The sequence below is a fragment of the Oncorhynchus clarkii genome, chromosome 20 (genome assembly GCF_045791955.1).
Source record: "Oncorhynchus clarkii lewisi isolate Uvic-CL-2024 chromosome 20, UVic_Ocla_1.0, whole genome shotgun sequence".
NCBI classification, from domain to species: Eukaryota; Metazoa; Chordata; class Actinopteri; order Salmoniformes; family Salmonidae; genus Oncorhynchus; species Oncorhynchus clarkii.
The window spans coordinates 15,273,348-15,287,924 of NC_092166.1; the positions used below are offsets into that span (position 1 = coordinate 15,273,348).

Here is a 14,577-nt window from a genome sequence, read left to right on the forward strand (position 1 = left end):
GTCTTATCTTCTCCAGGATAATAAGATTGCCCTTGAATTTGTGGAGAACAGTGTTGGAAAATAAATGTTGGTGGGGGAGTGGTTACGATAGGGCAAAATGACGTATTATCTTGGTTTGTCAATGAAATCATGACTTGTTTGATTTCTCTGGGTGAACGGAATAAGAGCTCCGTGAAGCAGGAGAGTTGAGTTTAGTTTAGTTAGTTAAGTTTAGCTATTTGTTTTTACATCCTGCGTCACTCCGTCAAGGGAAATAAAGTATTATTTCTAACAAAGATATCTACATATATTTCAGGATGTTGTGTATCCCTGGAAATAATCAGATTTCACGTAAACTTTAGTTTTGAAAACATAGCTTGTCCGAAAAAAGTGATCTCTCGGCACAACCCCGGGTATGGGTTAACTTTTTAAAACCATGTTTATATTTGTCTGATCTTCATTTCCCAAACAAAATTCAACACAAACACTTAAAAAAATATATATATATTTGAATAATTTTAAGCATCTTTTAACACAGGCTTAAGACCTAACAAACACTTTGTACTTTTTTTAACAACACTTTTAACATAGGCCCTGTTGTTACCTCATATCCCAGCAACAATGCCTTGCATTATGTCTGGGAAGAAAACATTTCAATTTGCTCAACCATTGGCTCAACTTACCCCAAGACAAACATTTTGACTATATTAGCCCACATAGCTCATATTGAAGTTTATACAGACACCAACTGGTGTATAGAATAATCTTAAAATGATCTACTTTGGTTTAGTTAGACACAAGCATCATGAAACCTCTAACACAATACATTAATTTGACTGGACCTAATTTGCTTGCCCCTTTTTTCATGTGGTTTCTTACTTCACAGACTCCATGAAATGATTACCTCTTCTTAAATATTTGGTCAACTGATTAACTTGCTATGCTGCCTAAAAAACAAGTGTTGCTCAACTTACCCCACTCTCCCCTATCAACATTGAAAGTAAACAATTTCTCTCATGGTTGAAGTCACAGGCGTCACCAACTAACAACAACTATGCCTTGAATCACATTGTAAAGCCACATTCTGCCGTGTTCCCCCAACAGCCTGCATTTTTCTTGAAGGCTGGGACAAACACGCCTCATTCAACTCATTGAGGGCTTGATGATTAGTCGACAAGTTGAATGAGGTGTGTTTGTCCAGGGCTACAACACAAATGTGTGCTGCTGGGGGAACTGGAGGACTGGAGTTTGGAAACACTGGCCTATTGTACTGTATGACAGACATACAAGATATTTTCAGGCCCTTTCCCTCACCCATCCCCTTTCCACCAATCAGAATCATTATGCCCCGTCCCACATTTTTCTTTTTTTCCCTGACAATAACACGTTTATCTCTCACCTAAAAACCTTCTACTCTACTTTCATTAAAAAGGCCAGTGTCCTCTAGCTGCATTACTCAGGAGCTAACGAGTTAGGGATAATTAAGAAGCCAAGCTCAATAATGGGGAGAGGAGCAGTAATGCCAGGGTAATTGAGGCATGTGTGTGTGTGTGTCTGTGTCTGTGTGTGTTGTTACCATTGCTGTGAGGGGCAGCTCATGAGAAAGATAAGAGCGGCATCACCACAGTCAGTTCAGGGTGAAATGCCACATTCGATGACTGTCGTTCAAGTCATTATGCTGATAAAGATTGCAGAACGTTGTGTGCGGTTTAGTGTATGTGCAATGAAATGTATATTTGAAAATGTAGAGGAATTGAATGAATGCAGACACAGACAGTCCAAGTATATGAATGAATACGTATCTATTTGTAAAGTAAAGGTGAAGGGTGAGAGAGGGTGTCTGAGGGTGATAGAGAAGGAGGGCTGTTATGAGACATTCATGTTATTGTGTAAGGTACCCATTGTGGAAGGTATTCATATGTACACTCTATTTCAAGCCAAAAAGAGGTGTAAAAGAAATGGTGACCTTACGCCATGTTGATCCAACCCCTCTTCAATCGTGACACGATTCGTATACAGAGAAAGAGTCCTTCCTATCCTGTGTCAGGGGAAACAAGAGACAGTATTAACAAAAACAGCATTAGTGTATGTTGTTACTACTCTTCAAGGTTATTGAGCCCAAGACAACTATAGGTCAGAGGTTGTACCTTGTTCCCAGCAACAGTCCAGCCACCCAGTCTAGTCCAGCCACGCTGATAAAGGTTATGACATTTAGGACGATCTATGGGACAAAGAAGGAAACGTGAGGCCATGTTGAACTGTTCTTCTGATACACAGCAGTTTATGAGTAAAGTGTTCTATAAGTATGCATGAAGCTACGATCGAAGTACTCACATTGAAGTTCTCTCTCACGAAGGCCTCTCACCAAAGGCCCACAGTACAAGAGACAACCCACCTGAGGAATATCTCATGGAACAGAAGCAGGGCATACCACATGATGGATGGATAAGTCCCTACTAACATGGATATATCTCGACTAAAAGGTGCCATAGTCCTCTCCTGGTGTCTTACCTCAGGGCTGAAATCTTACCTCAGAGATGTTCATACAACACATTTATGAAACCACCACTTAGCTTAAAAATCAATCATTATACTGATTTGAGGTTGAACAGACAAAATAGTTGTGTCATAATTTCTATTTCCTGACTGACTTGCTGCCTCTGCTCCAAGCCCTGTTTTATCCAATGAAATGCCAGTAGGTGAGTGACATTTAAGCAGTGTTATTTGGGGACTGTGTGTCAGGGAAAAGGGCAGGCCAGGTGGATTGATTGTCCAGGGCAGGGGGTGGTAAAGGTGTTGGAGTGAGTGGGTTTCATTAAGGTCTGGTAAATCACGGAAAAAAACAAAGACATTGTATCCCTATGCCATTCACAAGGACTATCTCCTATACCAGGGGTACTCAACTACTATTTGATAAGGCCCGTTCACGCAAATTTCCTAGGAGGTCCGGATGGATATTGTAATTTATCGGCGAAGAAACAAACTACCACCCTGCAACCCCAAACTGTTTAAACTTTTTACAACCCTCTTGTTGGCGGTGAAAACATTTTGCAGATTTAAGCATATTTCCTGCAATTCTACACAATTTGCCATGGGGTGGACAGAAAATGTTGCCTTTTCAAATGTAATTTCTTGCAATTCTACACATTTTGCCATGTCTTATTTGAGTTCATATACCTGAGTAACTCAATAAACTCAATGGGGGCCCCCTGGGGGTCGAGGCCCCTGCCCACGTAATGTGGCCATGATAACTTCAAGATGTAGATATATGGTTAGCCTAACTTACCTACCTAGCTAATATGGGCTAGTTGATCAACTGGACATGTCTGACAGGTTATGAATAGCTCTTCAAGGTCTGTCAGTGAATGACATAACAAGAGGAAAACTGCCCATGCACGAGCAAAATAATAAATAATAATAAATACAATTTTAAAAAGTCTGGACCCGCGGCCTGTATTGACACTGTCCTGGATCCAGATCACTGTCTGCTATTTGCGTATGGCTGCCCTTCACCATTCAATACCTACCTGTATAACGTTCATACACACAACATACAATTCTGTACCTATACCATTCATAAGGAGACTTGTATACCATTCTACCTGTATACCCTTCATACGGACTGTACCGTTATTGACCTATCTACCATTCATACGGACACTCTCCGGTTCAATTCTATACCTGTATAGTATACCATTCATAAAGACTATTATACCTTTCTGTGCTTAAATATTGTTTAATAACATGTCTCATGTAACATTCTGTACCTGCACCATTGACAGTGACCATATGAATCTCTCAAAGTCGTTCCTATCATCAACTGTAGGAATTCAGTGCAGATACCCATGACAGCTAGTTAATAGGTAGGACAGACAACAGTTACGACTACTTCTCTGCTTGTGATTTCTAATTATAACAACTTGATGGCTGGGCAGGACAGGAATAAGCAAATATGATTGAATGTGCCTCAGAAAGGTAAAAGACATCCATCTTCCAATATGCAGCTTTTTTAAGATGAGATCAATAAAACTATAAAACACTGCCTAACATTTAAATGGCCTCATTTGCAGGCCTTCTGTAAGGGAGAAAACAACTGATATTGACATACAGGAAACTCTGAGTAATGGTTATGTTGAGGGTTCTATTTTATTTATGGACTGATGGAGGCAGGAATATATGATGAGTGGTTCTGTATGCGTCTCACAGTTTCAGATAAACTTTGCAACAACTTTTCAGTTGAGTATTTTTTAGTGGCGCTAAATAAAACCCATGTATTTAAATGGCAGTTACATAGACATGAACAGGGTTATGGGACATGTTACATAGACATGAACAGGATTATGGGACATGTTACATAGACATGAACAGGGTTATGGGACATGTTACATAGACATGAACAGGATTATGGGACATGTTACATAGACATGAACAGGGTTATGGGACATGTTACATAGACATGAACAGGGTTATGGGACATGTTACATAGACATGAACAGGATTATGGGACATGTTACATAGACATGAACAGGATTATGGGACATGTTACATAGACATGAACAGGGTTATGGGACATGTTACATAGACATGAACAGGATTATGGGACATGTTACATAGACATGAACAGGGTTATGGGACATGTTACATAGACATGAACAGGGTTATGGGACATGTTACATAGACATGAACAGGGTTATGGGACATGTTACATAGACATGAACAGGATTATGGGACATGTTACATAGACATGAACAGGGTTATGGGACATGTTACATAGACATGAACAGGATTATGGGACATGTTACATAGACATGAACAGGGTTATGGGACATGTTACATAGACATGAACAGGGTTATGGGACATGTTACATAGACATGAACAGGATTATGGGACATGTTACATAGACATGAACAGGGTTATGGGACATGTTACATAGACATGAACAGGGTTATGGGACATGTTACATAGTCCTAAGCAGTTTCATATCGCAACTAGGATGCTGTATACAGACAGCATCCTAGTTGAGCATTGTTCCTGTACCTGCCATCCGAAATGAATTACAGCCTTATGTGTATGGACATATGTCGAAGAAGCGAGTGTTTTCCAGTTAAAAAATGACAATACTAGGCTATCCATTAGAATGGAAGACCCTGGATAAAATCTGTTTTTAAATTTTGAGGTTATAGATATGCCTTTGTCGACGGGAATCTTAATTTTTTGTTCAACTGTACACTTTTATTAACCTTGTACAAGCATCCGGAAGTTTTTGCGAGATTACATTTGGTTTCGTGACACGGATACAGCTAACCATTTACAGTGAATTCAGAAAGTATTCAGACCCCTTGACTTTTTCCACATTTTGTTACGTTACAGGCTAATTCTAAAATTGATTAAATTGTCCCCCCCCCCCCCCAACCCCTAATCAATCAACACACAATACCCCATAATGACAAAGCAAAAACAGGTTTAGGTATTTTTTTAAATGTATTAAAAATAAAAAACTTAAATAGCACATTTACATAAGTATTCTTACTCTTTACTCTGTACTTTGTTTAAGCACCTTTGGCAGCGATTACAGCCTTGAGTCTTACTGGGTATGACGCTACACGCTTGGCACACCTGTATTTAGGGAGTTTCTCCCATTTTTCTCTGCAGATCCTCTCAAGCTCTGTCAGGATTGAGAGCGTCGCTGCGCAACTATTTTCAGGTCTCTCCAGAGATGTTTGATCGGGTTCAAGTCCAGGCTCTGGCTGGGCTATTCATGGAAATTTAGAGACTTGTCCCGAAGCCAATCCTACATTGTCTTGGCTGTGTGCTTAGGGTCAATGTCCTGTTGGAAGATGAACCTTGGCCCCAGTCTGAGGTCCTGAGTGCTCTGGAGCAGGTTTTCATTAAGGAACTCTCTGTACTTTGCGCCGTTCATCTTTCCTTCGATCCTGACTAGTCTCACAGTCCCTGCCGCTGAAAAACATCAACACAGCATGCCACCACCATGCTTCACAGTAGGGATGATGCCAGGTTTCTTCCAGACGTGACTTTTATTTTTTACAATTTCACCTTTATTTAACTAGGCAAGTCAGTGACGCTGGTCTGAGAATCCTTTAGATGCTTTTTGGCAAACTTCAAGCGTGCTATCATGTGCCTTTTACTAAGGAGTGGCTTCAGTCTGGCCACTCTACCATAAAGACCTGATTGGTGGAGTGCTGCAGAGATGGTTGTCCTTCTGGAAGGTTCTCCCATTTCCACAGAGGAACTCTAGAGCTCTGTCAGAGTGACCATCAGGTTCTTGGATATCTCTCTGAACAAAGCCCTTCTCCGCCTATTGCTCATTTCAGCCGGGCGGCCAGCTCTAGGAATAGTCTTGTTGGTTCCAAACTTCTTCCATTTAAGAATGATGGAGGCCAGTGTTCTTGGGGACCTTCAATGCTGCAAACATTTTTGGCACCTTTCCCCAGATCTGTGCCTCAACACAATCCCGTCTCTGAGCTCTTCGGACAATTCCTTCAACCTCATGGCTTGGTTTGTGCTCTGACATGCACTGTCAACTGTGGGACCTTATATAGACAGGTGTGTGCCTTACCAAATCATGACCAATCAATTCAATTTACCTCATCTGGACTCCAATCAAGTTGTAGCAACATCTCAAGAATGATCCGTGGAAACAGGATGCACCTGAGCTGAAATTCGAGTCTCATAGCAAATGGTATGAACACTTATGTAAATAAGGTATCGTCATTATGGGGTATTCTATGTAGAATTTTTTATTTTTAATCAATTTTAGAATAAGTCTGTAACGTAACAAAATTGTGGAAAAAGTCAAGGGATCTGAATACTTTCCGAATGCACTGTATGTAAGCTTGCGAAATCAGGGTGGCTCGCGGGGATAAAACTGTATGGCTGTTATTAATTTCAGACGCTAGTTATCGGAACGATACGCATCTGTATACAACATCCTAGACGCAATCCGAAGCTAAGTCCTATGATGCAACTTTCATGTAACATCAGAGTTTTGTGGAACACTTTATAGAAGTTTTTCTATATGACCTTAACCTTCATGTATTTCATCTGATGAAGAGGTACAAGAAAGAGGAACAAATCTGTCAGGAGTAGAAAGCAAGGCACAACTTTTCAACTAAGGAATAGCCTAAGTGGATACCTGAGCTGGCAAGGTGAAAAATCTGTCGATGTGCTGTTGAGCAAAGCACTTCACAGTAATTTGCTCCAGGGGTGCCATGCAACTATGGCTGACCCTGTATAACAACACATTTCAAAGCACCTATCCAGTGTGCGACAATAATAAAAAAAAAGATTTGAATAAAACGAACAACTTTACAAATCTTTGATTCAAATGGTAGACTTTGCTGCCATCATGTGGATGGTAGAAAAACCTTTTGAATACCTTTTACATGTTCAATGCACAAATGTAACCCATAACTGAATGTTAATCAGATGTTTAGATTAGTCCTTCCGTTGACTGTCATATGGAAAGTATAAAGTTCACATAATCTGCACCAGTCTGGAAAAGCATGACTTGACAAAAGCCATGATGGCTATGGCAATGTGGCCACAAACTCTTGGTACAGTTTCAATAGTCCAACTTGCTCAAACTCCCTTTGTAGCTCCTCGAAGGACAAAAACTCTTTGATTTCAAAAGATGAGATCCTGTGAATGAGAGAAGAAACACATTGAGGGATGATAGAGTGAGGAGCAGTAAATGAAATCAAGGACTGATTACAGTGAGTTCCTGAACACATTACCAGAGACCTTTATAATGCCCAAATGTACAATTGCAAAATGCCCACGTTATGACACAAATTCATATAGAAAAGCTGAGGAAATCCTTAACCGTTCGAGGTCTGAGACTTGGGTTTCGCAAAGAACTCTCATCATCTTCTCTTTGCATCTCTTTCCTGATGAATCCACATCTACTTTCACAGTTCTCTGGAGATGGATGTATTCCTACAGAAGGAAAACAAACAGTGGATTTGGCTTGTAAATATAATGACCTGTGAAACCAGCAGTTAATTAATACTGTTCAAGTACAAGTTTAGCATGGGCAGTAGTTATTCCTGGTTGGCAAATGATGAAGGAGGCAGGGTAACAATGATTAATAAATGTATTGTATGATGTTGCAATAATTAAGGTGCCAAGTCAACATGTCCCAACACTGTTTGTCTGAATTATATTTTCCAACTTTCATATTCAGTTCAACTTTCTGTACATGCACAGTTAATTACTGAACAAAGGAAAAGTGAAAAACAACAGACATTTTGTGGAATGACATACATACTATGCTTTTTCAGTCATTAATTTAGGTTCAGATGAAGTATGAACACATCTTTAAAGAAGTGGATTAGGCCTAAAACAAAACATATTTATGGAGGGGAGTGAATTTGGACAGTGAAGCTACCATTTGTTATTTGTCTCTATAATCCAGCATTTTAGATTTGAGATAATATGTTTTACATTAGGTGACAGTATAGAATGTCACCTATTTTGGGGTATTTTCATACATACACTCCCCTATGTATTTATTTTGACAGTAATACTAAAACTTTAAATTTGAGATCAAACGTTTTATATGAGGCGGCAGTAATACAATGTTACCATCTATTTGAGGGTATTTTAACACATACATTTTACCGTTTGGAAATTAAAGCACTTTATGTATCTAGTCCAGCCATTTAAAGGTGTCATAAGAATTCATTTTACTCAATGTTTAGTATTTAGTCCCATATTCCTAGCACGCAATGACTACATCAAGCTTGTGACTCTACAAACTTGTTGGATGCATTTGCAGTTTGTTTTAGTTGTGTTTCAGATTATGTTGTGCCCAATAGAAATGAATGGTAAATCATGAATTGTGTCATTTTGGAGTCACTTTTATTGTTAATAAGATTAGAATATGTTTCTGAACACTTCTACATGAATGTGGATGCTACCATGATTACAGATAATCCTGAATGAATAGTGAATAATGGGTTAGGGTTAGTGATTATGCCCCCAAAACAGATAACCTCTCGATAACCTAGCATTTTTGTGTGTGTGTGGGGGGGGAGATATTTATGCCTCTAACTTTCTCACTCCCCTGTTGACTTTCATTATTCACGATTCAGGCCTCCTTGCTCGCACACGCTTTTTCAGTTCTGCCTACAAATTTTCCATAGGATTGAGGTCAGGGCTTTGTGATGGCCACTCCAATACCTTGATTTTGTTGTCCTTAAGCCATTTTGCCACAACTTGATATCATTGTCCATTTGGAAGACCCATTTGCAACCAAGCTTTAACTTCTTGACTTCTTGACTAATGACTTGAGATGTTGCTTCAATGCATCCACATTATTTTCCTTCCTCATGACGCCATATATTTTGTGAAGTCCACCAGTCCCTCCTGCAGCAAAGCACCCCCACAACATGATGCTGCCACCCCCGTGCTTCAAGGTTGGGATGGTGTTCTTCGGCTTGCAAGCTTCCCCCCTTTTCCTCCAAACATAACGATGGTCATTATGGACAAACAGTTCTACTTTTGTTTCATCAGACCACAGGACATTTCTCCAAAAAGTACAATCTTTGTCTCCATGTGCAGTTGCAAACTGTAGTCTGGCTTTTTTATGGCGGTTTTGGAGCAGTGGCTTCTTCCTTGCTGAGAGGCCTTTTAGGTTATGTCGATATAAGACTCATTTTACTTTAGATATAGATACTTTTGTACCCGTTTCCTCCAGCATCTTCACAAGGTCCTTTGCTGTTCTTCTGGGATTGATTTACATTTTTCGCACCAAAGTACGTTAATCTCTAGGAGACAGAACGTGTCTCATTCCTGAGCGGTATGACGGCTGCGTGGTGGCATAGTGTTTATACTTGCGTACTATTGTTTCTACAGATGAACGTGGTACCTTCAGGCGTTTGTAAATTGCTCCCAAGGATGAAACAGACTTGTGGAGGTCTACAATTTTCTTTGCTGATTTCTTTTGATGTTCCCATGATGTCAAGCAAAGAGGCACTGAGTTTGAAGGTTGGCCTTGAAATACATCCACAGGTACACCTCCAATTGACTAAAATAATGTCAATTAGCCTATCAAAAGCTTCTAAAGCAATGACATAACTTTCTGGAATTTTCCAAGCTGTTTAAAGGCACAGTCAACTTACTGTATGTAAACTTCTGACCCACTGGAATTGTGATACAGTGAATTATAACTGAAATAATCTGTCTGTAAACAATTGTTGAAAAAATTACTTGTGTCATGCACAAAGTAGATGTCCTAATCGACTATAGTTTGTTAACAAGAAATTGGTGGAGTGGTTGAAAAACAAGTTTTAATGACTCCAACCTAAGTGTATGTAAACTTCCGACTTTAACTGTACATCATATTCATTATTTATCATGTGTTATAGCTGATCTGAAGAGACGTCATTGCATCAGTTAAAGTCTCAACTCTATCTAAACTCTACACTACCTTGATACTCCTCCTTGCGCCTTGCAGAAGGACCAGTATCAACTTGCCCAAGAACAGCCTTCCGGTGAGCCCCAAATCCGAGCTCCACTTTTCAATTGCCTTTATATATTTTGTTTTGGACCTCATATGGTCTATTAGAAAAAGAGCTATCCACGTCTCCTCCTCACCACCCTCCTCTTGCACCTCCACCAGGGACTGGTCATTTAAAGTAAGTTCAGTGAAGTTCTGTTGGAGCCACAGCAGTAGTTCATGAACCATGGGGTCTGGCTCCAGTGTGGAGGCCTTTTCCAGCAGACTCTGCTTGATGTGTTGGCATTGTTTCCTGGAGAGCTGTTTAGAGCTGACACTTATTTTTGGGACACAGTGGGGGTACTCTGTTGGCAGCTGGAAGAGGAGACTCAAAAGAGTTCTCTCACTGGTGGCTGCTTCCACCTCCATCTGGATGCGGAATACAAGTCCCTTTTCTGCTGTGAAAACACTAACATGTTCAAGTAACTCATAAAACATCACACCACATGTAAAATACTACTAGCTATACATAGCTAGCATCTAGGCTAGCCAGCTAGCTAACATAAAGTAAAAACTCTAGCTACAGTGTACATAATGTATTGTGGAAATGCCAACTCCCAAGTACCTTAACACCACAATGATTTCATCCACGGGGTTGAGCGCAGACTAGTTTGGGAAATTAGCTGCCGACACACATGCAGTCGATACCTCAAAATATAAAGTCTTAAACCCTTACAGTGTACCTATTCTTGTTTTTACATGCCTTTGTTTTATTAAAAAAAGTATGGATTTCAGCAAACAATCAAAAACAACCACCGACTGTTTCCTTGTTGAGATTTGCACCGAGTTGCCATCGGTGATTGTATTTGACTAGCGTTTTATTTAAAGGTATAGATTTCAGCAAACAAAAAAAAGCATGCAACAGAAGACAAACATAGGGACAAGATAAGGATTTAAGAAAATACATTTTTGAAGGGTTCCCCAACTGGCGGCTTGCGGGGTGATTGCCTCAAAAGAATTTAGCAAAAAAAAATTATATTAATTGTTGGACGAGTGATTTTAATTTTGGAAATCTGTTCCATAGTATTCCCACGCTTAAGAGAGATATATGTTCAGTGGCCAGTTTATTAGGTACACCAGCCCATTCACAAAAATGTTTTTGCTTCTACATACAGTGTGTGGCCATGGCTTGCTGTATTAAGCTGGCAGACTGGGATCGCAGCACGTTCGAATGTGCAAAACAAGCAAATTTGAGTGTGGTACGATCATTGGTGCCAGGCGCGCAGGTTCCAGTATCTCAGAAACAGCCAGCCTCCTGGCATTTCAGGCATGATAAGTGTCTAGGGTTTACAGAGAATGGTGCAACAAACTAAAAACATCCAGTCAGCGGCAGTCTTGTTGGCAAAAAACAGCTTGTTGGTGATTGGTCGAAAGAGAATGAGACACTGGGCTACACTCCTATCTGCTAAAAACAAGAAGTGGATCCAGTGCGCATGCAACCACCAATACTGGACAATTGAGGAGGGAAACCTGCCTGGTCTGACAAATCCTGGTTCCTGTTGCATCATACTGATGGCAGTCAGGATTTGGAGTAAGAAGCATGAGTCCATGGCTCTATCTTGCCTGCTGTCAACGGTACAGGATGGTGGCAGTGGTGGTGTGGGAAATGTTTTCCGGGCACACATTAGATCCCTTGATACCAATTGAGCAACATATCCATGCCACAAATAATTCAGGCTGTTCTGAAGCCAAAGCAGTGTCCTATCCAGTTCTAGATGTGTGTACCTAATAAACTGGCCAATGAGTGTATGCGATCATATACAAAATGTAGGAAGGGTTAGAAATTATGTTTTAAATCAAATAAAGTATACAACATGTGTAGTCTAAGTGTGAAACACTTCCTTAGGGAACCTTCCCAACAATGCTGAGAAACAAAATAGAAAGGTAAAACACGTAATAATAAATACACATTGAGTAACAATAAACTTGCCTATATACAAGTGGAACCAGTCAAATAGTATACCTGTTTCGGCTTCTTACGGTCAATTTGTAGCCTACAAATTATTTGTAATGATGTTCTGGGCTCGACGTCTGAATCTAGTCGATGATCCCTGGCATAGCGATTCTAAGGAGTCGGAATTTCATTTAAAAAATGTATAATCTGCGCCCAACTCCGTGGATGAAATCATCGTGGAGTTGAGTTACTAGGCAAATCACAGCTAGCTAGCTCAACAATTTACCTGATTTCTCAAGTAGCTCAAATTCGTCCTTTTCACAGTATATTGCTGATAAAACGGACATTTCATCCAATGCAAGCTCAGACATTTCAAATAACAACTGTCATTCAAAATATCTCAAAAGAAATCGGTGTTTCTTTCACTCATTTTGTAAAAAAATGTACGCGTTAAATGTGTGCTTGTTGTTTATGTCCGATGTACTTCAAGTCCCTATTTTTAGTTCCACCCGTATCCAGACAAGAAACTATGGTCAAGAGAGCTGATTTACTTGTAGTGTAGCTAGCTAGTTCAACTTGTAATTAAAACTACACTACATGACCAAAAGTATGTGGATACCTGCTCGTCAAACATCTCATTCCAAAATCATGGGCATTAATATGGAGTTGGTCCCCCCTTTTCTGCTATAACAGCCTCCACTCTTCTGGGAAGACTTTCCACTAGAATCTGTTGGAACATTTCTGCGGGGACTTGCTTCCATTCAGCCACAAGAGCATTAGTGAGGTTGGGCACGGATGTTGGGAGATTAGGCCTGGCTCGCAGTCTGCGTTCCAATTTATCCCGAAGGTGTTAGATGGGGTTGAGGTCAGGGCTCTGTGCAGGGCAGTCAAGTTCTTCCACACCGTTCTCGACAAACCATTTCAGTATGGACCTCGCTTTGTACACAGGGGCATTGTCATGCTGCGCTTGGGGAATGGCCTTCCCCAAACTATTGCCACAAAGTTGGACGCACAGAATCGTCTAGAAAGTATGATGTAATGTTAAGATTTCCCTTCACTGGAACAAAGAGGCCTAGCCTGAACCATTATTCCTCTTTCACCAAATGTTAAAGTTGGCACTATGCATCCGGGCAGGTAGCGTTCTCCTGGCATCCACCAAACCAAGATTTGTCCATCGGACTGCCAGATGGTGAAGCATTATTCATCACTCCAGAGAACGCGTTTTCACTGCTCCAGTCCAATGGTGGCGCGCTTTACACCACTCCAGACAACGCTTGGCATTGCGCATGGTGATTTTAGGCTCATGTGCGGTTAATCTGACATATAAACCCATTTCATTAAGCTCCCAACTAACAGTTATTGTGCTGACGTTGCTTCTAGAGGCAGTTTGGAACTCGGTAGTGAGTGTTGCAACCGAGGGCAGACAATTTTTACACACTACGTGCGTCCTGCACTAAACGGTCCTGTTCCGTGAGATTGTGTAGCATACTAGTCCTGTTGTGAGCTTGTGGCCTACCGTTGTTGCTCCTATATTTTTCCACTTCACCACAACAGCACTTACAGTTGACCGGGGCAGCTCTAGCAGGGCAGAAATTTTACAAACTGACTTGTTGGAAAGGTGGTATCCTATGACGGTGCCACATTGAAAGTCACTGAGCTCTTCAGTAAGGCCAATGTTTGGCTGGGGAGATTGCATGTGTGCTCGATTTTATACACCTGTCAGAAACGGGTGTGGCTGAAATCCCCCCTATTGGGTCAAAAGGGAAATAAAAGTTATCTGAGTTTTTCCCGCTGTGTACCGGAGTCCTCTTTGCTAGCAACATCGGTAAACAGTGTCCTTCGCCCCCGCCTGCCGAACACATGCCATTGTTAACAGAACGGCGGGAAATAGTGGGCGAAGGACACTTATCGGTGTGTACTAGCTTTAGCTAGATACCGTTGTCGCTCCCAGAATCTTCTTCTTCTGTGGGGTTTATCGACAGTTGGCATCCAACGTTATGGTGTATTACCGCCATCTATCGTACTGGAGTGATAGTTAAAAAACGGACCGATACAAATACAGAGGGGTACCTGCAGGAATGCCCGGAATTTCGAGGCTACAGTTGCACCCTTCTCAATTGTACCGAAAAACGGTTAATTACTCAGAGCGTCATTATCTGTTCACAATACACATTAATCACATCT

At 40.7% G+C, this 14,577-nt stretch overlaps 1 protein-coding gene across 2 annotated transcripts; it reads right to left on the minus strand.

Annotated features, from left to right (window-relative positions):
* Positions 1-6,712: 6,712 nt before the first annotated feature.
* LOC139375985 (RWD domain containing 3) lies at positions 6,713-14,252 on the minus strand. Of its 2 annotated transcripts, none has more exons than XM_071117995.1 (4): positions 12,680-14,252; positions 10,431-10,894; positions 7,824-7,936; positions 6,713-7,639 (listed from the first exon to the last, which is right to left on the minus strand). In XM_071117995.1, the coding sequence occupies exons 1-4, from the start codon at positions 12,762-12,764 to the stop codon at positions 7,528-7,530; spliced, it is 774 nt and encodes a 257-aa protein (XP_070974096.1). In that variant the 5' UTR covers positions 12,765-14,252; the 3' UTR covers positions 6,713-7,527. The 2 variants fall into 2 exon arrangements, with proteins under 2 accessions (XP_070974096.1, XP_070974095.1); XM_071117994.1 differs by having other exon boundaries at positions 10,431-10,897.
* Positions 14,253-14,577: the final 325 nt, after the last annotated feature.

Excerpts from the sequence above, each read along its gene's own strand:
- LOC139375985 (XM_071117994.1), bottom strand. The coding sequence starts at position 12,764 with ATGTCTGAGCTTGCATTGGATGAAATGTCCGTTTTATCAGCAATATAC. Across the intron at positions 7,937-10,430 it reads GCGCAAGGAGGAGTATCAAG|GAATACATCCATCTCCAGAG; the intron begins GTAGTGTAGAGT and ends TTCCTTCTGTAG. Across the intron at positions 7,640-7,823 it reads CAAGTCTCAGACCTCGAACG|GATCTCATCTTTTGAAATCA; the intron begins GTTAAGGATTTC and ends TCTCATTCACAG.